Consider the following 23742-nt stretch of genomic DNA (forward strand, 5'->3'; position numbering starts at 1 on the left):
ATATAGGCAAGATTTGTATTTTTATTGTGTTTGATGTTTTATTGTACTTGTATATATAGCTGTAGACTGCCTTGATATTTCTATGAGTTGGTGGTATATAAATATTTCAATAAATAAATAAATAAATAAGAAAGAGAGGTTGACAGTGAAGATAAGAGGTAACACAGAAGATTTTAGGGGATATAGAGTTCAGGAAACCATAAAATATACATGGGTAGAGTATAGCCTATTATAAATTACAACATTTGGAAATATTAACCGTTCTTCTACCATAATCAACTAAACAGTAATATAGTAAGTCTGCAATTTATGCAGGGCTTACATTCCAGGTGATATAAGAATTAGAGACCCCAGGTGTATATTTTAATTATTTTAATAATGTTTCAAGGTTTCACTTTAATTGTATTAAACTTTTCAGAATGTATTAGGCTTGATTTTCGTGTGTTCTGCATTTGTGAGTCTCCCCTTTCCTATGCTGCATTCCATCTAACCTTATCCACCCCTGAAAGTGGTACAAATGGCAGGATGTTTTAGCAGCAGAGTTTAAATCAGCTATCATTGAAGCCATCTGAGACCCAGGAAGAGGATTTTATAATGCTCTTCCCTCACTGAAAGCTAGGTTGCCAGGGTAATGCCGGACATCCGGCTATTCAAAATGGTCTGGGCACATCGGGGCCACTCCAAGGTGATGCGGAGGTGAAGATACCAGTATGCAGCCATGTGTACTTTACTTCTCATGACCTGTAACCTTTCCTGACGTATGTGAAGATGTTTTATGACTTTTTGTTTGCTGTGTTTGAACTACTATATAAACTTTTGTTCCGAAGTGCCTTGGGGCAGACCTTCTTAACTGGCAGATTAAGCTGAGTGAGCTCTGTCCTATTGCAATAGCTATAATAAATGCTGGGTCCCTAAATCTGGATGCTGGACTTGGAAATAGTTTCCTTGGGTCCATTGTTTATTCAAAAGGTGGTTGTTCCTCAACTGGCTAACAAACAAGGTGGTGTAGAGGTGAATTCTTACCACACAGGGATTGCACCTAAAGTCAAAATTGTGTATAGTCAAAACACACTGGGTTCAGCAGTGACTGGGATTGCCAAAGTAATTTTTCCCAGAACCCCACCCCTTATTTTATTTTTATTTTTTGCTACTTGTGTAAAGCTGAAAGCACACAAGTGAAATGTGCATAAGTTGAAGGCTTACTGTATTTAGTAAATCATGTTTGGTCAGAACCATATTCTTAACATGGCTTAACTAGGCCTATCTGTGCTTCCTCCATCCAGCCACCTTTGTCCTGAATCAATCCATCAGTGACAGCAAGTAGACACTGAACTGGGGCAAAAATTTCTTTTTTTCACATTTCATGTGTTAATTAGCTGCCCAGTGCCTGGAGGTGTACATTTCCAACTATTTTTTAGTCAATGACCACTGTTAATAACATAATTATCAACATCTATACTTTTAGCATGGGACGCGGGTGGCATTGTGGGTTAAACCACAGAGCCTAGGGCTTGCTGATCAGAAGGTCGGCGGTTCGAATCCCTGTGATGGGGTGAGCTCCCGTTGCTCGGTCCCAGCTCCTGCCAACCTAGCAGTTCGAAAGCACGTCAAAGTACAAGTAGATGAATAGGTACCGCTCTGGCGGGAAGGTAAACGGTGTTTCCGTGTGCTGCTCTGGTTCGCCAGAAGCGGCTTTGTCATGCTGGCCACATGACCTGGAAGCTGTACGCCGGCTCCCTCGGCCAATAACGCGAGATGAGCGCCACAACCCCAGTCGGTCACAACTGGGCCTAATGGTCAGGGCTCCCTTTACCTTTTATACTTTTAGCATTTCCTTTCCTTTTGACATTATTGTACTGTTTACAATTTTCCCCAAATATGCATATATTTCTGTACCTCAGGGTCATACTTCAAGCCTCTGATGAAGTGGAATGCCATCTATGAAAGCTTATGGCATAACTATTTTTAGACATTAAGTGGTCTCAAGACTATTTAGAAAGATATATTCAGATATGCTAACCTTGGTATTTGATTGTTTTCCCATTGAGGAAGGGTTCTGGTAGCAGAATGTCCTGACGAACAGTATTTATAACATCCACTTTCTTCTAATACATCACCTACAAACAGATAACAGTAGATAAGCTTCAAGTACTGTGAACTATTATCACTCTAAACATTTTATATTGAAAGTGATTTTTTTGTGGTTTCTTTAACAAAACAGTTCATATATTCCACTTGCATTGTGAATGAAGTCAGAATCCTATAACAAAAATGCAAAATCAGTTTAAGAAAGGGTGCTTGAGACAATATAAGAGTATCAGTAGTTAATATGCTTTTGAATACCAGCTGCTAGGGACACAAGTGGGGAAACTATTGTTATGCTCAGGTCCTGCTTGTGGGCTTCTCATAGGCATCTGGTTGGCCATTGTGATAACAGGATGCTGGAATATATGGGCCTTTGCTCTGATCCAGCAGGATTTGTCTTATGGTCTTAAAACTCTCTAATCCCATTTGTTTGGCCCATGTGACCTTTTCGGATTCAGAGAACATTGGGTGTAGCATAAGTAGAAGAGAACCTACTAATAAATCTCAATACTTTCCAATAAAGTTTGAGCTTCCAGGGCCTTAGCTTTTATTTGCTTGGGTCACATATTTTATTTGCTCTCAATACTCTGTATTGACAGATTGGTCCCTAACAATGCCCATTAGTATAACTCAACTGTCCTCTCACAACAGTACTAGTTTCCTGTTGCCTGATAAAAAAGTATGGTTTTGTAAGAAATTAATCTGAGCCAAACATTTTTGTCAGAGAATTTGAAGTGGTCGCAATCTAGCAGTTGGGGTAAAATTTCTTTGTTTATATTTCTGAGGTTTTAAATATCTGGGGTTTAATTTATTTTTTAAATGTATATTTTTATCGTTGTAAGCTGCTTTGAGATTTCAATGGTGAAAAGCAGGATGTAATTTTTTAAATAAATAAATAAAGGGCTAAACCTGCTCTCCCAGTGTTGAAAAGTAGTGTCACGGTAGAGAGTCAAAGATAATTATTGACATTCATGGAAGGAGGAGCTTGAGAAATGTTAACGAGGTCCTACAGGGGAAAGGGAAAATCTCTGCGTGCACACATTGCCTCAATCATATACAGTTTCAATTATTAGTGGTGTGAAGGCCCAGGGGGTAAAATGGGACTTCCCACATTTTCCCAGTTTTTACTGGTTTGTTTCTGGAAAGTGGGAGAAAGGCAGAAGGAAAGTTGCCACTGTGCAAACTCAGAAGAGGAGCGGATACAGCACTCCTGCCAGTGCATTGCACAAAACGAACTTCCCAAAATATCTGGCTTCTCCTGGTCTCTGCTGCTGGGTAAGCACTGCCACTACACCCAACTGTCTGCTACTGCCTATGACAGATTCCCTAAAGCAGAGGCTCCCCCATATATATGCACTAAATGCTTTTTTTGCCTGCTGGCTATGTTCCTGCAGCTGCTGGGGTGGTGAGGATGTACAAAGAATGTGTCAGCATCTGGGGCAGGGCTGACAGGAGTGTTCCTGCTTCCTCCTCATGTATTCAATTAATGCATGAGATGGTTGTTGTCTTATCAGCCTTACAACAAATGTAGGGCAGTTGTACGATCCAAATAGCACAGCTTTGTGAATACTAGCCTGAAAACAGAATTAATAGCCTGTTGAATCATCCCACTGCATTCATTTTTAATGTATTTTAATCCTTTTTCACATGTAATAAACATAATCTAAAATCTAAAATAATCTAAAATACAATAAACAACAATTGTACCAGCTAGTCTGTCATTTATTGTGAAAAGTGTGAAAAGTTGGAACCACTACTTAGAACTGATTTATAATGCTTATTAAAGCCTCTAATCCATTAGGTCTCTACCAGTGTTTCCATACGTTGGGGGAGGTTGTCTCGATTGATCATCACATCTCATATAGGAGCATTTCTATGCTAGGCATGGAGGAGGGGGCTTCTCTCCTTTAGCTGCCTACCTGGTGTCTATCCTAGGCACAGAGAAAAAAAATGAAGCAATTCACCAGACAGTGGTACCTCAGTTTCAAACAGTCCTGTTTACGAACGCCTCCATTTACGAACGCCGCGGACCCGGAAGTGTTTACATCCAGGGTCTGCGGCGTCGGATGTGCAGATGCGATCTGCGCAGTGCATGCGCTGAAGCGCTCTATCGGCGCTTCGCACACGCGCAGAAGCGTGCCTTCGGGGAGCAAATGCCTCCGTTTACGAATGCCTCCGTGGAACGGATCGCGTTTGTAAACCGAGGTTCCACTGTATTCAGCTGCATGGAATTCCTAGTGGCTAATGCTTAAATATGAGGCTGCAGTAGTTCCAATGTAGCTCTGTATATGCCAGCTAACTTCCTATCATCACAAAAATAACCCTAAGAGAACCCCAAGCTGAATAAATTGTCTCTAAATGTGGGAAAGTACTGTTTCTTTCCTCAATTCAAACTACATCTCTACACATTACGATTACATGGCATACCAACAGTGAAGAATAGTATGGAAAATACATCACTTATTAGTAAGGCAGAAACAATTATCCTATCTTGTGTCACACAAAGTCTCTTCTAGAGATTTGTCAAAAACGGCTAAATAATGTTTATGAATTGGAATTGCATACCTTTTTTCTTCGCCTTTCTAAACTTGACAGCAGCCAGGTTTATTAGATTCATTCCATACAAGTTGTAATCTATAAAGAGCTGAAGGAGGTAGGGAATATGAGCTTCATGAGGTTGATAGTTTTTATTCATTATGGCTCCACCTTGTAGAAGCTCACACACTCTAAAATGGGAAAAAGTTAGAAATGAAACATATTACCATGTTATTTAAATATAATGATGATTTAAACATAATGCTGGCTTAAATATAATGCTGATCAATATTGAAACACAAGCCAAAAGTACAAAATATACTTTTTCTAGCATACAGAATTACAGCTAAACAGTCAAATTTTTAGGCACTAAAACCATGTTCCAAAAAGCCAATTTACATATGTTATATTTGCAGGAGCAGATATTAAAAGAAGCTGTTTGCATCTGTTTAAGCCAAAAGTTCCCAAACTATGATCCAGGAGCCACCAGTGATCCAGAGATTAGAATTATAAGCAGCAGCTTCTAAATTGTCTTTAAAGGCAGCCCCTGGCACAGTGCAATATTGAAAGGTAACAGGGAAAGTGTTATTTTCTAAAGCAGACACATCATATTTTTACTACATTACCTTTTCACCATAGCAGGATTATAAAGGTAGATCTTCATAAATTGTCTTTCTTTTTCATGGTAACCATAAAAGGGTCTGGAAAACAAATATTCAGTAAGGTGTAATGTTATTGTTTGTCCCATGATCTGTATGCTGAACAACCCTATTTTAGTAAATGGCAGTTCAGCACTTTAGACCTTCCACTAAGCTCTAGATTTGGATATCCTCTGTGCATCATAACCATAGCTGTTTGCTAGTCCTATATGAGGGGCATTTTATCATCCAAAAACTATGTAGCAAATGGACCAGAGTGAATCACAGTACTTGAAAAATAAGACCAATCCTAGATGGCTTTAAAACAAATCTTTCACATATGGTTCTCAAACTATCCAGGAAATATTACCAAAAATATAGTATAAGTTAAAGAATATAGCACAAGTGTACTGGAAACCTGTGTAGACAATATATTTAATTATTTTGTTTGATAAATTTATAGCCCACTTTTTAAGAAAACATCTTCAGAGAAAGAAAAGTTGGGGTTGAATTAAATTCAGGACATCACATTTACATGGCATCAAAAGGATAACTAAAGTTGTGAGAGAGTGGAAGTTGAAATGACTTACTGGGAGGGGGAAAGTTGTTCTGTTCTGTGTATAAGGGTACTAACAAGTATTGTCAACTCAAAGCCTTTGCAGAAGTACGGTATTTTTTAATACACCTTTCTTCAAGTTACAAGAAGGGAGAATCTGACTAAACATTGGGAAGAACTTTCTGACAATAAGAATTGTTTGAGAGTGCAACATACTCCCTCAGGAGGTTGTAGAGTCTCCTTCATTGGAGGTTTTTAAGCAGAGGTTGGATGGTCATCTGCCACGGATACTTTAGTTGAGAGTCCTGCATTTAAGGAGGTTGGACTAGGTGATTCTCAGGATCCCTTTCAACTCTACAATTCTATTATTCTAAATCCTTTATTAACTAACAGTGCTTTATAACCTGAACACCTTATAGGTTTCTTTAAATTTTGTCAACAGCAACTCACGCCCCACAACCCACCAAATTTAAAAGGGATAATAAAGTAATACTTACATTCCATAGACTAGTGACACTTTGAATACATGCTGAACAGAAGAGGATGGATTTCCTAAAGCTACATTCAGTGCTCGGTCAATGCTGAATGCCAAATGACGCAGATAATGTTCTGCCAGCTGCCCATAACCATCATATGGCACATATAGGTAAGGAAAAATGCCATGTAAATGCAGGCAAGTCTTCTGACCTAGAGGACCAGATACCAATATTTGAGAATCAAAAAACTGGAAGAGTCCAGAAAGTTGTCAAACCTATTTGCCAAAAGAACGAACAATTAATATGATTAACTTTTAAGGCAAATAGAAAACCAAACCAATTCTATTGAAAGTAACCTATAAACATAGATTCATGAGTATATGTGAGATATGAACACCTTAAACAAGCTGGATAGTTCATAGAAACAGGTTTACTGTGTGACCTGTTTTTCATCAACATTGAAGTCTACTACACAATAGTATTTTTGTTTGTTTCTATGAAATTTCTAACAATGCAATATTTACAATCATTCTTATTCATCCTAACAGACCTAGAGCACCAAACAGGGGTGTCTACTGTCCCAAATCCTCTTTCAACTGCAACAGAGGCATTAGTTCAAAAACATAAAGTGGCTCCTGGATTTCAAAGTATAAACATAAATGATAAGAAACATATTATGAATCAGTCTTTTTGCTGATTATGTGCTATTAACACTTTGAACTCCGTACTGACATTTTCAGCACTGAAGCCAACTAGACTGCTTCCATAAAGTGGTTAGTTTAAAATAATTATGCAAAGTTCGTTATCTTTTGTATTAATTTATCACTTTTAGTGCAGAAGCACTTGCAAAAATCCATTTCATACTTGACTTTGAAATTCAGCAGCTTTCAGTACATTGCTATCATTATAACTAAGATTATTTTACAAATGAGGTGATAAACTTCGATCCCTTGTTAAAAGGCTTAAGGAAAGAAATATATGTCTGGATAAAATATTAAATTGTCCTGATTGGGTAGGAATTCAACATGGCATAACTTTGGCCTGAGATTCAAGTGGTACCTTTTCTCAGTCAGGTTGTACAGTACTAGGAAACAGAGCAGCAATCCATTCAATTAGATTGTGCCTTCACTTTTTTGCAGGGGAGGGGAACCAAATACTGTACTGTAATCATTATGCAAGGACTTAATCTTCAAAGTGTTCCTTGCAGCGCTTATGGAAATACTGTAGTGCAAAACTCAAAGGCTGGAAACACTTTCAACTTGGATGAAAAATTAACTCAGCAATGTAAACTTATGAAGGAAGAATACAAAAACATGGCTTCTTGGCTATGTGGTCCCTGTTTATCTATGTTAATTCACAAGATGGAGAGATATGGATGCTGCTCTGATTGTTTTGGCAAAATATCTTTGTATGGCTATTGGTGGCATTTTTTGGAGTAGACTAGGCATCCCCAAACTGCGGCCCACCAGATGTTTTGGCCTACAACTCCCATGATCCCTAGCTAAGAGGACCAGTGGTCAGGGATGATGGGAATTGTACAGTAGTCCAAAACATCTGGGGGGGCCAAAGTTTGGGGATGCCTGGAGTAGACCTATGAAACTAATAGACCTGACAGTCATATACAGTGGAACCTCGGGTTGCAGATGTAATCCGTGACGGAGGCATGACCGCAACCCGCAGCGTTCATAACCTGCAGTGCTGCGTCTGCACATGACGCAATTTGGCATTTCTGCGCATGCACGAAGTGTAATTTAGCGCTTCTGCGCATGTGCGAGTGGCAAAACCCAGAAGTAACCCTTTCTGGTACTTCCAGGTTTACCGCGGTCCGTAACCTGAAAACGCGTAACCTGAAGTGTCTGTAACCCTGAGGTACCATTGTACAATACTTTTCAATGGCACTACTTTATATTTTAACTGCATAGGGAAAATACATGAATATAAGTTTATGTATTTTTATGCCATGTTATTTCAAAGGAAAATTATCATATTTGATAATCATATGCATGACCCTAATTAAAACAAAATTAGACTGTCCAGTATATCAACAGAGTAGGTCAAGGAATTTCGTATACAAAAAACCCTCATAACATAGATAGAAAGATTATTGCTCATATACTCAATTCCATGACACTATCACAGATTTTGGAAAAATCCAAGTTTGCTATCAGGCACCTGAGAATTCCCTTCCCACTGCAGAAAAATGTTACCATATGCGTGTGTGCCAGTGAGTCTGTTCCTTCCTCCCACAGGACCAACAGATAAAATCAGCTCTGTGAGAATGAAAAAGGGATGGGGGCGGGGTTGTTTGTGTTTGTTTGCTTTACCGTATCTGCAGGTGAATGGGTGGGAGAACTGTAAAACTGAATAATTCCAAAATTGTACACTGCATTGACAAAATAGCAGTGTATGAATCCAATCAATCAATCTATAACCATTAAAATAAACATGTAGGACATGTTAGCAAAATAATAGGAAGGACCTGAAATCACAAGATTTTAAAGCATTTCCTTGTTGTGGCTGCTACTTGGTATCAAGGGATCCTTTTTTTCTAAGTAAACAGCAATTATACTAGTACTCCCTGTAGGGCTGGGGGTGGGAATATCTAAGGTGCTAACAGTTTTGATTATCTCCTAAACTGCAATCCAGAGCTTTATATGTATAGCTGAAAACCATGACTGGAGTGAGGAATCAATATTTTTTTGGTGCAGCAGCTTCCAGAAACAAAGAGGCAAATAAAAATTCAGTTTAAGAGATTTGGAGAAAAAGTTTTTAGAAAAAGTCTTGAGCACAGAATCAAGAATCAGGCAATTCATACTGCTTAAACAAGGAGGGAGGGGGGAAGGAGACAGAGGGAATTGACCTCATATACAGTATACTACCCAAACTTCTCATATACACTATACTACCTTGATCACTGCAGATGGTGACAGCAGTTACGAAATTAAAAGACGCCTGATTCTTGGGAGAAAAGCAATGACAAACCTAGACAGCATCTTAAAAAGCAGAGACATCACCTTGCCGACAAAGGTCCGTATAGTTAAAGCTATGGTTTTCCCAGTAGTGATGTATGGAAGTGAGAGCTGGACCATAAAGAAGGCTGATCGCCGAAAAATTGATGCTTTTGAATTATGGTGCTGGAGGAGACTCTTGAGAGTCCCATGGACTGCTAGAAGATCAAACCTATCAATTCTTAAGGAAATCAGCCCTGAGTGCTCCCTGGAAGGACAGATCGTGAAGCTGAGGCTCCAATACTTTGGCCACCTCATGAGAAGAGAAGAATCCTTGGAAAAGACCCTGATGTTGGGAAAGATTGAGGGCACTAGGAGAAGGGGACGACAGAGGACGAGATGGTTGGACAGTGTTCTCGAAGCTACGAACATGAATTTGACCAAACTACGGGAGGCAGTGCAAGACAGGAGTGCCTGGCGTGCTATGGTCCATGGGGTCACGAAGAGTCGGACACGACTAAACGACTAAACAACAACAACCCAAACTTCAAGTGAAGGCAAGTTAGCAATGTAACAAAAAATAAATAAAAATCCTTTGGCATGTGGCTGCAGTTTGGTAAAAGCAAAGTATAGCATTCTACCAATTTAGTGTTTTTTGGCATGCATAGGATTTATATATAGGCCAAATGACTGATAATAAAATGCAAGCCAAAGATGAACCAAATATTAAAACACTTTCTCAAGAATTTAAAACTACTTTTCTCTACTTGTTTATTTCTTATTATAAATTATGAAACTGGAATACACATTTCCATTAAAAGCTAGTTAATCTTTTTTACTTTTCTATTATATGAAAATAGTATTAAACCAGTAAAAGCAACACCGAGGGCTACTTCTATATTATACAGCAGTAAATTTATGTTTACCAGCTTGTGTACAAGGGCGGGAAGACAGACCAGCTGAGACCAACTGAGACCAACTTCAACTCCCTGGCGTATACAGCCATATCATATGAACAGTGGAAGCATACATTTGCTGCAAACACTCGTTACATTTTTAGATGTACATGTAAAATGCTTTACATACACATGCAAACATATAATTGGTGCAGCAATGTATTTGATGCTCATGTTTCCATTATTTCGTTGTGTCCAATATAACACAGTAATCCTGGAAAAAAATCTTTTCTCCTACATAAATGAACACTTCAGCATTTACCTGATTTTTCCAAAATCAATGAAGATTCCAACACAAATATATTTGATATTTCATTAAAACATGATTCAAACAAAAAAACTATATTCAACTGGCTTTAAGTGGGTACTGTGTAAGCATTTCTGGAGAGGGATTCAACAACTGGAGTGCCACTGCCCAAAACACACACCCTCCAGCAACCAACAGTTGCTTATCATTTGGTGAGGGCACCTGGAAAAGGTCCTTCAGAATCTGGCTAAGTATATATGGGAGGAGATAATTCATGTCACCTTGCCATAGCTATTTAAAACTGTAAAGATTAAATCAGCACTTTGAATTATTATTATTAAAATTTCTGTGCCTCCCTGGGAATAGCATTCCACAAACGGGGAGCCACTGCAGAAAAGGCCTGTTCTCGTGTTGATGCCCTACAGACCTCTCATGGAGGAGGCACATGAAGAAGGGCTCGGATGATGATTGAATTGGACCTGGAAACAGAGTCGAAGTCAGTGCAAATGAAGAAGTACCGATGTAATTCAGTCATGTTAAACAGTCCCGGTTAAAAACCTTACTGCCTGGTTTGGAGGTACCTTAATTTTTCAGACCATTTTCAATGGTAGTTCCACATACAAGAAAATACAGCAATCCAAGACATGTATTCTCCTTTACTAGCTATTGCACTGGATTAGTCATGGAATATGTGGTACAGTTCTTATCCCCGTCTTCCCCTAATACAGTGGATATTCAAGAAATTAAGCCCCTTTACTTTACTGACCCTGCTGTGCAGAGACAGCGGCAGCTGATGGAACAAAATTCCCTCTTCACCAGGATTCTTGTTTGTCCCCGTACCTCAGAGCAGCTACCACAGTAGGCCTTTGCTTTCCTTCTCCCTTACCATTATCACCCTACTGCTACTAGAAGGCGTTTGTTGCTAATGTGTCAAGTGCTATACAGGACATTAAAAGGTTTTATGCTCTTTGCCCTATACAGGTGTCTAGACTCTAGACATAGTGAATAGCACAAGGTCAGAGAGAAGTGTGCAGAGGACAACCAAGATGATCAAGGGTCTGGAAACCAAGCCTTATGAGGAACAGTTGAAGGAGCTGGGTATCTTTAGCCCGTAAAAGAAGAGACTGAGAGGAGATAAGATAGCCATCTTCAAATATCTGGTTTACTGCAATGCACTTGTGCTCAATCTAGGGGCTGCAGTTAGTGCAGAATGCTGCAGCACAGTTGCTGACCGGAGTGAGACCTTCCTCTGTTCTGTGATCTGGGTGTTCATTTGCTACTGGGCCAAGTTTATGGATTTACTATTAGTAAATAAAGCCCTTACCAACTTGGGATCTGTGTTTGTCTCTACACAGTTCCATCCTTATTTCAGACATCATGATATATGAATATATCGTGACGTTTAGCTGGTGATATGTCACAATGTTGAAAACCAGATATTGCCCAGCCCTGCTGTTTACTTACAGGATTGCTATACCACATATATGCCCACACAATCGCTTTGATCTGTAGAACAGGCACTGTTACAGGGCACATAATACTCGTTCAGCACTCACACACACAAAATTGATCTTTTAGCATAGTGGCACAAACACATTGGAATGCCCTGCCTAAAATAAAATTAGGCAGGAATATTTGCTATAGTCTTTTCATTGTCTACTTAAAACATTTTTGTTTAGGTATGCCTAGGCAGACAAGTAGTTATATGTGTTTTATAACTTTTTAACTATTGTTGATTTTAAACATCTTCTGAATATTTTTAAATACTTGTTTATAGCGTCGTACCTTGGATCCCAAATGCTTTGCGAGTCGAATGTTTTGGCTCCTGAACACCACAAACCCGGAAGTGAGTGTTCCAGTTTGCAAATGTTCTTTGGAACCCAAACGTCCAACACAGCTTCCGATTGGCTGCAGGAGCTTCCTGTAGCCAATCAGAAGCTGTGCCTTGGTTTCTGAATGTTTTGGAAGTCGAATGGACTTTTGGAAGTCGAATTCTGTTCGACTTTCGAGGTACGACTGTAATTGTTTTTCGCAATAATTCTAATGTTTTATTTTATAAACTACTTTGAGCTTTCTTGTTTTCAACAATCAAGCAGTATATTTATATTTTTTAACAACATATATAAAATAAAATACTGGTAAATATCTGAAGTATGGTGGGATAAAGAACTCTTTTAGTGGATGTGCCTCAGCTTGAAAATATTCTTCCCAGAAAGTGTCACTTAGTGCCCATTTTGATGTCTTTCTAGCAGCAGCCAAAGGCCCTTTTATATTTTAGGCCTTACAAGGTTTTTGAGCTAAAATCTTGCTAAAGAATATGCCTTTCCAAAGAATATACATGTAGTAGGGAAATTCAATAGCTATTTGATATTCTCCTCATTACTCCCCATTAGAGGTTAGCTCATTTTCCTGTTAAAGGCAATAAAGTTGTCAAAGGGAAACTTTCTAGTGTCAGTCTGCATATAAAATTAAGAAGCAACAATGATAATACTTATCTCCAGCCTGTTCACATGGTTGGCTGCTCATTTTCTTTCCCATCCAGAGAAAATAGAAATGCTCCCCAACCAATGAAATGCACAAGATTCAATAATGGAAACAATGTATTTACCAAAATTCAAATCGAGTAGTTCATGTATGAATCCCCTATCCGGCTATAATCCCGCTAGTATTATATTATGCAATATATTGATTACTTCACTGTGAGGTTGCATGCTACATCCCACAGAAGATTAGTTGCTATGTAGAGGATTCCATAAAGAAACTGGTACTGCAGTTCTTTAAATGACCACTGCCCTAGAACCAGGCAGGGAAAATTTTGTAAATTGGAAGAGCTGTCCCCCTCCAATCAGCAATGTATTACAAAGACTAGCCAACAGAGACTAGTAAAAAAAGTTGTGGGTTGGTGTATTTGGGGGACTCTCTTGTAAGAATACTCTGGTCACTGTTGTCATGTTGGATCTTATGCAAGTCATGGGAACACTAAACTGATGAGGCATGAAACTTTGATAACAATGCATTAGCTGTAGATTTTTAAATCTTCTTCTTTGGTGATCACTCGTAGCCAAGTAAGATTGTCTTCCAAAGACAAGGTTACAATAGCACGGCTATATAATACAGGTATACTGAAGCATGGTACAATGACAAAATATTAACTTGACAATTTTTGTACTGCCAGATATGCAGTCATTATATGAAAATTCTGTTCAATTTCAGTGAGACTTCCAGTCCATTCTTATGCAGATTTACTGAAAGTAACTTCCACTGAATTCACTTTGAATATTATTCGGCTTATTCCCAAGTAAGATTGTATAGCAGGCATGTGAGGGACAGGGGATATCGCGAAGTCCCTCCCCTCCTGAGTTCAAGCCAATCCCCGAGCACAGGGGAAAGCAGAGAGAGTTCCGATTCCAGTGGGGAAGCAGGAAGTCGTGTCCGAGGCTCAGGCAAGGTAGAGGAGCCAGGGTCCCAGGTGGGACAGGAAGGGGCGAATAAGGGGGGGAGACCCATCCCCCCAACTCCGGAATTACACAGAAAGAGGAGGGGAAAGAGGATGGGTCTGCCAAAGCTTTTGTGTTGGAGAAAGACGCGCCAAAAGCCATTAGGAGGTTCTGAAACCGACTGACCACATCACTCCGTGTAAATAGCAATGACTTCAGCACTGTAAATACGCAGCACCAATAAAAGAATAAAATGCAGAGCTGCGTAGCGTCGTTACTCTGAAGTAGTCCACTCCGGCCACTGTGACAGCAACCTCCTAATCCTTTTTGGGCTACTTTGGAGTTGCCGGGATGAGCGTGTCAGAGGCGGAGAGATGGCGGCAGATCGCGGAGCAAGCCCAGCAAGAACTGCAGCAGCTGTCGCTGCAGGCGCAGGGGGAATTGAAGGCAGCTAAAGAAGAGACTAAGAAGGTCCAGGACGACCGGCTACAACTTGCGGAACAGGTGAGAGCGCTACAGGAAAGAGAGCAGGAATTAAGGGCGGTGGCGGTAGACCTCCAAAACAAGCTGGATGCAGAGAAAAACAAGGCGGGAGGGGCACCCCAAGTCCAAGTGCTGCCAGGAAGGAGAGCCGGGACCCTAGTAAGCAAGTTCAATGGAGACCCGAGGGAATATCAGGGCTTTGAGACTGAGATTGTGTATGCTCTTGAGCTGCACCACGATGAGTTCCCTGATGATGAGCACAGGGTAGCGTTTATTGTGGAGCACCTTACTGGGGCAGCCAGGGAGTGGCTAAGACCGTTAATCGCAACAAAGAATCCTTGCATGAAGAATGTCAAACTATTTCTAGAAGGTTTGAAAACGATGTATTCGTCCGATAGTCATATGGACCAGACTAAGGAGGAACTTCATAATTTACGCCAAGGAAATATGACAGTTCGCGCGTATTGGGCGAAATTCACCATGCTGGTGCACAGATTGGGGTGGGAACTAGAGTCACCCCCAATGCAAGCGGCGTTCTACTTGGGGTTGCATGAGGAGGTGAAGGATGAGCTCTCGAGAGGTCCAAAGCCCAGTAATATGGATCAGCTGAGCAAAGCGGCTCTGGCGGTGGGGGTGAGACAGGAATCCCGGTGGAGCGACAAGCAAGCAACGCGCGCAAAGCGGGCTTGGTTCCCACGGTCGCAGGAGAAGCCACTCCCCCAACAACCCTTTCAAGCCACGCCTGGTGGCCAGGGGTGCGGGAAGATGTTCGAGACTATGTTAGGGGCTGCGACACCTGCCAGCGGGCAAAGGTGGTCAGAGCAGCGCCACCGGGATTGCTGGAGCCCTTAGCCACGCCACACAGGCCGTGGGAAGTGGTGTCCATGGACTTCATCACAGATCTGCCTTCCTCCAGGGGCAAGACCGCAGTGTTGGTGGTGGTGGACCTCATGTCCAAAATGTGCCACTTTATACCGTGTGCCAGGGCGGTCTCTGCAGAAGAGACAGCCAAACTGTTTGTGGATCACGTATTCAGACTGCATGGATTACCTTTAAGGGTTATTTCGGATCGTGGCCGCCAATTTGTTTCCAGGTTCTGGCGGCGGCTCATGAACCTCCTGCAGGTGGAGGTCAGCTTGTCGACGGCTAGACACCCGCAGACCAATGGACAGGCGGAGAGGGTCAACGCCATTCTGCAGCAGTACCTGAGATGCTACGTCAGCCAGCGGCAAACGGACTGGGTGGATCGCCTGCCACTGGCAGAATTTGCCTACAACAATGCGGTGCACGTCTCCACAGGGGTGTCGCCCTTTAAGGCCAATTACGGGCGTGACCTCAGATCTTTCCCAGAGAGGGAGGGGGAGGAGGAGGAGGAGGGCCCACAGGCTGAGGATTGGGCAGAGGAACTGGAGACGGTGCACCAGCAGCTCAGAGAACACTTGGAGAGAGCCAAGGAAGCGTACAAGAAGGGGGCAGATCGCCACAGGCGACCGGGGGAGGTCATTAGGGTGGGGGACAAAGTTTGGTTGTCCTCGGAGGGCCTTCCCATCAGAGGGCGATGCAAAAAGCTGGCGCCCAGAAGGTTGGGCCCCTTCACGGTCACGCAACAGGTCAACCCGGTGGCATACAGGCTGGCACTGCCAGAGGACATGAGGGTGCACCCAGTGTTTCATAGATCGCTGCTGTCGCCGTACAGGGAAAGCAGCAGGCTCCGAGACAGCGAACAAACCCCTGAGGGAGGGGGGGAGAGGGAAGGCAGGGAGCAACTCAATGAGGCCACGGCCATCCTGGATTCAAGGTGGGGGGTGGGGGGACTGGAGTACCTCATGGCATGGGAGGATGCTCCACCGTCCCAGAATGAATGGGTCCCAGCCACTCAGATACAGGAGGAATTCCTGGTAGAAGAATTTCACGTCCTCTTTCCCCATAGACCCAAGCCCTGGCACATGGAAAGGGAGGGGGAGGGGGAGGAAGCACGGGAGAGCAGTTCACCATGGCGCTGGGAAGCGGAGTTTGAGGAACCAGAGGATGAGGTATGGGTGTCACCGAGATCCACCCAGTCAGAGGAAGGAGCAGATTGGCAGAACATTTTTACCCCCACCAGCTCTGACGCCACGGACTTTTTGGGATTCCCATCCTCCCAGGCGGAAGGGGGGGGGCTTGCAGGACTGGGGGGAGGTGTTCACACCAACAGGCTCGGAAAGCACTGAGTTCTTAGGCTTCCAGTCGTCACCGACACCTGGGGGGGACCTGGGGAGGGGTGAAGGAGAGCTTGGAAGGGGGGTGGATGTGAGGGACAGGGGATATCGCGAAGTCCCTCCCCTCCTGAGTTCAAGCCAATCCCCGAGCACAGGGGAAAGCAGAGAGAGTTCCGATTCCAGTGGGGAAGCAGGAAGTCGTGTCCGAGGCTCAGGCAAGGTAGAGGAGCCAGGGTCCCAGGTGGGACAGGAAGGGGCGAATAAGGGGGGGAGACCCATCCCCCCAACTCCGGAATTACGCAGAAAGAGGAGGGGAAAGAGGATGGGTCTGCCAAAGCTTTTGTGTTGGAGAAAGACGCGCCAAAAGCCATTAGGAGGTTCTGAAACCGACTGACCACATCACTCCGTGTAAATAGCAATGACTTCAGCACTGTAAATACGCAGCACCAATAAAAGAATAAAATGCAGAGCTGCGTAGCGTCGTTACTCTGAAGTAGTCCACTCCGGCCACTGTGACAAGGCAGCTTTAAGGATGTTGAGAAGTGCTGCTCAAATCTTTTTTCCATTCTGTAGCTCTCTCAGGGAGATGTATCAGGCTAAGCTTTAAACTTTTTAGAAGTAAAGAAAGAACATCTTATTTCACAGGCCATGTAAAAGTGCATCCCATGTTATCAGGAAATTTTATTCAATTACTCTTTATTCTACATTGTGCGGGGGGGGGGGGCTTTGTCATAGTATGTTCCATTGTCATACAGGGATGGACAATTTTTATCTTGGCTTGTGGTCAGCCATCACTTGTGGTTGCCTCCCTTCTCTCATGCCCTGTGGCATATGCAGAGAACTCTGGGATAACAGAAAGGTGCTTTCTGGGCATTCCTAGAAGGCACTGAAGTACTGCCCCCCCCTTTGTAAAAGTCCAGTGAGAAGGAAATAAAATATCCTCTCCATCTCACAAGTTGCCCATGAATTGTAGAGAATTCTGGTAGAAAAGGAGGGTGCTTTTTATGTCTTTTGTTGGGCTTACACAGGACATATATTGCTTCTCCTCCCCATTCTCTGCACTGGGTATGCAGGGATGTTCACTGCTGCTGTGGATGGGTGTGTAAAAATTTCCAAAAGGAAACATCATAGATCACAGTACTCGGGGGGGGGGGCGGGGCGGGACAAGAAGCTACATTTAATGCAAAACCATGCTGCTTCCACAGCTTCCTTCATACTTAGGTAAACTGGGTAGTTGTTTTCATAATTCATAACACTCAAATATTCTCCCTTCATAAAATTAGTCTTAAAACTAATTCAAAAAAGTAGGTGAAAATAACATGTGACATATTAATTACTGCCAATAATATGTAGGATACTAAACACAAGCAAAGAATTGTAGAAGAGCTATTGATGTTTTACACTAGCATATCATGTCCAACCTACTTCCTTGTTATTCATTACAATATTTGGCCTAAGTCTGAACTATTGTGTCATTTTCTTGTATAAGTCCAGTCTTTCACCATGCAATCAATATCACTATGTGGAATCATCAATACATACATGGCCCAGCTGAAACACAAACTGTGTAGTTGTCCAGGTAACTTTATGGCTATCAAAGGTTTATATAACATCAACTAAAACTGGTTTGTTAAAACAGTAATGGAAAATTATTATTATTATTATTATTAAAAACCCAGTAACAGTGGTTAGCTGGACTGGCGGTGCAGGAAGATGACGGAGTAGAGAAAAAATGAAAAGAACAGAATGTAGTAATATATGGATATTAACAATGAATTTTGAAAGGAAAACCAGTTTTAGAAATTTTCTGAGGGATTAGAATAGTACTCCTGCAGTAGAGCCAACAGCTCTTATTTACCACCCTAACGAATTTATGAAGTTTGCAGACTGGCAATTTAAAGGCAGGTTTCACCATTGATTGAAAATGTCCCTATTATGGATGCTTAATGAAACCTTTCATGAAATAAGAACAGGCTCAGGAACTTCCTACATGAGGTGTGGAAACTCTACAGCTGAGGAGGTTATGCTTTAAAACAGACAGACAACAATAAAAAACCCTCCCAAGATGAGTTGTTGCTCAGCACTGCCACTAGTATAAAATAGCCCTGTTTATACAGCTGCATTTCATTACGGCTTATAACATTTGTAATACACGGGGGCGGGAGGGGAGCGTATCCATCCACTTCCAGCAGCAAAAAGCAAAGGATACACTAGCAGTGCACCCGAGACACACCAGCAGCAAGTAGAGCGCCCTCCACCCTCCGACCACCTCCCATCTGTGCAACTGTCAGGGGTCAGCGGCGCAGTCCCTACAAGGGAAGGAGGCGCTCTCCCGGCGTTGCCTGCGTGCCATAGTGAACACAATAATACACAGACACACCGCGGCGGGGGCTGCTTTCCGCGGCCGCCGCCGCCACCACCAGGCGGGGCCCCGGCCATGGGCGACTTCACTCAACCGCAGCGGCCAAAGGGGTGGCGGCGGCAGGTAGGTGAGGCACCCGCTGCAGCGCGCCAACACCGCAGGGAGGAAAGGCAGCGCCTGTCACTCAGCCAGTCACAAAAAGGAGAGGCAGCCCCGAGAAAAGGGCTGCTGCTGCCGCGCTTGCAAGATGCCGGAGCCGCCAATGGTTTCTCAATGGGGCGGAAGAGGGGGAACCTGCTGCACCCCCCATCTGGGCGGTTCTCTCTCTCTCTCTTACCTGCCGGGGTGGCTCCGAAGACTCTCACGACGGGCACCTTCTTGACAGGCGCCTCTCTGAAGTGGGACTGGCAGGGGTCCAGGCCGGGCAGAGGGCTGCTCATGTAGTAGTCGGCGGTCACGACCCTCACTGAGAACATGTTCGCCACTGCGGGGGGAGGCGCCCCTAAGGGCGACCGTTGGGCGCACCGCGAGGCTGGGGCGCACCGCCCCCCCACCCCGCACTTACGCCTCCTCAGGCGGCAGCGGCGGCGGCTGCTGCTGCCACCCCGCCGCAGCTCGAGCGCAGCCCCCTCCCTTTCACCCGCCCGCCGCGCGCGCTTCCTCGTGCGCATGGACGAGCGGGCGGAGCACTCATGGGAGGGGAGGAGGGACCCGACGTGTGTGCGCGCGCGCACGCTCCAGCCCAGAGGCAACGGCAGCGGCGGCAAGCCCGGGCAAAGCTCGCCCCAGCCAAGGCGATTGTGTACACCTCACATGGTCAAAAGCCGCCCTCCCTTCCCACTGGAGCTCCTTAGCAGGAGTTCCTTGGCTGCAGCTGTTGTTGCCATGATGATGATGTCACGGACCCAACCACCGCCGTTGGGTGACGGAAGGGGTGTGTTGGCGGTGCCGACCGAGAAGCGCAGGGAGGGCGGGCTGTTGCTTTCTTTTCCCCTCCCACCTCCAGCTTTAGCGCGAGAGTTTGGTTTCTACTTAGTGACAGGAGGCATCGGTGGCTCGGCTTTCGGTCGCGCCGGCCTGGGTGGGAATGAGAGAAGCCTGCGGAATGCCGAATCGCGGATGGGCGGGGCAGCTTCGAGGCTTGGGTGGGGGCTGTTCATGATCAGGGTCCATGTTTGGCCGCCATTTCGGAAGCGCTTGTCTGTAGGAAAAGGTGAGTCTTTGGGGCGCTTCAGAGGACAAGAGGAATCTCGGGTGCCGGTAACATTTATGGGGCACAGACATAAGAGAAGGGGTTCAAGGCCCTTCTAAGGTAACGTCTCCTCTGGGCGCGCGGGGTGGGGGGCGGTGCAGAGGAGAGAAAGATGAATGGAGCGCGGCTTATAAAAGGGCGGTTGCCGCTGAGCGTGTTCCCGATTGGACGGGGCGGGGCTACTCTCGTGCTCTGCGGAAGTGGAAACCGCCGTGCTCTTCTCTTTGCTCCGCCCGTTGCCACAGGTGAGGAGCTCAACTGCTTTCGCAGGAGCCCCTATAATATGAAGGTTAAACCCGGGCGCTGTTGAGCAAAGGGCCTCCGGTAGAAGGGGCCTTGCTTCTACTGTTGCGTAGCTATGTGTTTTACACCCACCCACCCTCACGCTTCGGGATGTATATGTGGGTCAAAACTTGAAATACCTGGAACGTCATGTCTGATACCTGTTAAACTCATACTCTGATCCCCCCCCGCCCTTCCTTTGAGACGAAACTTTGGGACTCTAGCCATTATTCAAACCTGAAACCCGGAGTAGAATGTATTAATCATTTCCCCTCCATCCAGATATGTCAGTGTTCAGTGGAGTGAATGACAAATGGAAAGCGTTGCTTCACTTGGCCAGTTAATAATGTTAACCCTTCTGTTTCTCCAGTCACAATAATCATCAGTTTGTCTGGCAACCAGCAATATCTGTCAGGTTGTGTTTCCCTTCCAGCACAGACCTCAGAAATGACCGGAGCTTAACACTTAAAGCAACATTATTTTATAAGGATACAAGCACCACATCTTATGTGTTTGCAGTTTAGGTTATGCTGCAAGTATATTAAAAAGAATGCTTTATCTAGTAAAGATAATAGTGCTAGATTATTTGACACCAATAGTCCAGTCTTTTGTGCACAATTTGAAGCTTGGCAAGCTTAAGTTGCTGCACTGTTTTGGACATTATAGAGGTTTATAACATAGGTAATGTATGTAAAGAACGTGGATTGTGTACTTGCCCCCTTTTCAATATTTGTGGTCCTTCAGTGAAAGAGATTCAAGTCACATAAAGTATTTTCCCCACAATGTATAAATAACTTAGGAAGATGTAGGGATAGCCACTATTTGATGGCTTTAAAAGGGGATAAGAACAATTTACAGAACCAGGTCTATCAATAGCTATTAATCATACTGGCTATGTGGAACCTTCAGATTCTGCTTGAAAGAGTTACAGCCCTTTCCTTGTGCTCTTTTGTCAGCCACTGTAATCGATGGACAAGCACACTTACCTACTGTTACCACATGCTTACGGTAGTTTTGTTGGTGGCCTTTTGGTCATGAGTGTGCCACATAGATAAGCCAACTGCCTCGGTCCAGTATACCTGAAGGAACGCCTCCACCCCCATCATTCTGCCCGGACACTGAGGTCCAGTGCTGAGGGCCTTCTGGCGGTTCCCTCACTGCGAGAAGCCAAGTTATAGGGAAGCAGGCAGAGGGCCTTCTTGATAGTGGTGCCCGCCCTGTGGAACACCCTCTCACCAGATGTGAAAGAGAACAACTACCAGACTTTTAGAAGACATCTGAAGGCAGCCCTGTTTAGGGAAGCTTTTAATGTTTAATAGATTATTGTATTTTATTATCCTTCTGGAAGCCGCCCAGAGTGGCTGGGGAAACCCAGCCAGATGTGCAGGATATAAATAATAAATTATTATTATTAACTGGGGGCTTTTGTGGTTTGCAATGATATAATAGTCGTGCCAAACCTAGTAGGGGTTCTCAGCAGTGTAGTAACATCAGTTAGGTCCATTTACCGTGTTTCTCCGAAAATAAGCCATACCCCAAAAATAAGCCATAGTGATAGGCAGTTTAACCTTGTAGGTTAAAATGTACCATACTTTAAAAAAAAGACATCCCCTGAAAATAAGCCACCGTGGTCTTATTTTTGGAGAAACACAGTATTGGCCTATGCCAATATATATAATATATTGGTCACCCAATATAAGAAGCACACACACAAAATTCACTGTTAATATGATCAGATATGTATGTTTTACCAGATATGTATGTATGTATGTATAAGTATGAGTTATGCTGGGCTGGTAGGACATGTGACCAAGCTGAACAGAGTTTCACATATGGGTAAGCGTCCCTGTGGAATGCCTCTTTTTCAGGACTTGCGCCAACCTCAGATCAGATTTCTCTTAACAGGACTCTAAGAGTAGAAATTCAGGGAATAGCAAGCATAAAATGGTTGCTAAATTTCTGCTGGTTTCTTGTATACTGGCTTACATTGTGCCAGTTATAATCTTCCCATCTGAAGAAGAGTCATGGTTCAGTGGTAGAGTAGAAAGAAAAGAGGGAAACAAATTGCTGCTTGTGGGGGGAATGGTTCCTTCTTAAGCAGTGCAGACTTTGGAAATGTTCCATGAAAGTTTTCTAAATGTTCCAAGCCACTGCTACAAAGAGGAATGTGGAGGGAAGGAATTCCAGGAACAGACCTTGTTGATAGGCATACTTTGCTGTCTTCACTTTTTCCTGAGACGCTCTCTGCAGGTTAAATAAGGCATGCAACAAAACATTCAGTTCCCCCACCCACCCACAGATAAGTTCAATATTTCAACAGTAAAAGATACACCAAAATATTAAACCAATTCATCTGCAAGTGTTTGCCGCAGCTGTGAATCAAAGGTTGGATGGTGAGGTTAGAAAGCAGAAAGTATATGATTAATGGTGATATCAGCATAGGAGAAAGTGACAAGAAGAGCTGAGAATGGAGAGGGTTTCATTTTTCAGATGCTCTTGGCTGGTGTCTCAGTTGCTTGAAGAGCAATATGGGTGGGGCAAGCCAACCAATAACCATGAAACCATGGTTGAAGAACTGTCTGGGTTCAGACATAATGCTAAACCATAGTTAAAGTCAGCAACAAACTATGGCTTTTTTGTTAACAGACCATAGTAAAGTGCTTTACTGAAGTAACATGTAATGCTAAACTGTGGTTTGATATGTGCAAACCAGGTCAAGAGATGATATTGAGTTAGGTGGACCAGTGGTCTGACTCTATTCGTCAGTTTCCTAAGAGATAACTAAGGGTCAGTTCTGAAAATATAAGGAAATTTTCCCTCCTTTTTTGTCCAGTACAGATAAACTGTGACTTATGTTCATTTAACACCTGCAAGTTCAACTTTATACATTTGGCTGAAAAAAATTAAAGGGGAATAGGTGTCCAGGAAAAAAAAAGTCAGCAATCCTACCCACCACTGCACTCACCTTGAGAGAGTGTTCAGAGGGGCAGTTGGAGAGTGTGAACAACCTTGCAAACAGCGTGGAGGGAAAAGGTGTGAGCTGCTTTTGGAGAGTGCAGAGGTGCAGGGAGAGACCAATGGTCTGTTTCTGTATTTATCTTGAACAGATGTGTTCAAATCCTGCTTAGAGCTGAAACATATTGTCTGGTAAATTGTCACCCAAATTATTTTAATTTTTTAAAAAAATCATTCTCGACTTACACCTCTGAAGTTCATAGAGTGTGCATGAACACTTATTATAAACATTGTTGAAGCTCCTTAGCCACTGTTAAAATAGAAATTTCATA

General features: G+C 43.4%; 1 protein-coding gene across 1 annotated transcript in view; it reads right to left on the bottom strand.

Annotated features, from left to right (window-relative positions):
• Window positions 1-20253, bottom strand: part of REV3L (REV3 like, DNA directed polymerase zeta catalytic subunit) — a 62688-nt gene extending 42435 nt beyond the window's left edge. The window contains exons 1-5 of the mRNA XM_035109081.3: window positions 19259-20253; window positions 6312-6501; window positions 5247-5321; window positions 4651-4811; window positions 2021-2117 (exon numbers count right to left, since the gene is read on the bottom strand). Of these exons, the coding sequence (XP_034964972.3) occupies window positions 2021-2117; window positions 4651-4811; window positions 5247-5321; window positions 6312-6501; window positions 19259-19592 (857 nt within the window). The 5' untranslated portion in view covers window positions 19593-20253. The remainder of the gene's footprint in view (window positions 1-2020; window positions 2118-4650; window positions 4812-5246; window positions 5322-6311; window positions 6502-19258) is intronic.
• Between the last annotated feature and the right edge of the window lie 3489 nt (window positions 20254-23742).

Source organism: Zootoca vivipara, chromosome 3 (genome assembly GCF_965207765.1).
Source record: "Zootoca vivipara chromosome 3, rZooViv2.hap1.1, whole genome shotgun sequence".
Classification (NCBI taxonomy): domain Eukaryota; kingdom Metazoa; phylum Chordata; class Lepidosauria; order Squamata; family Lacertidae; genus Zootoca; species Zootoca vivipara.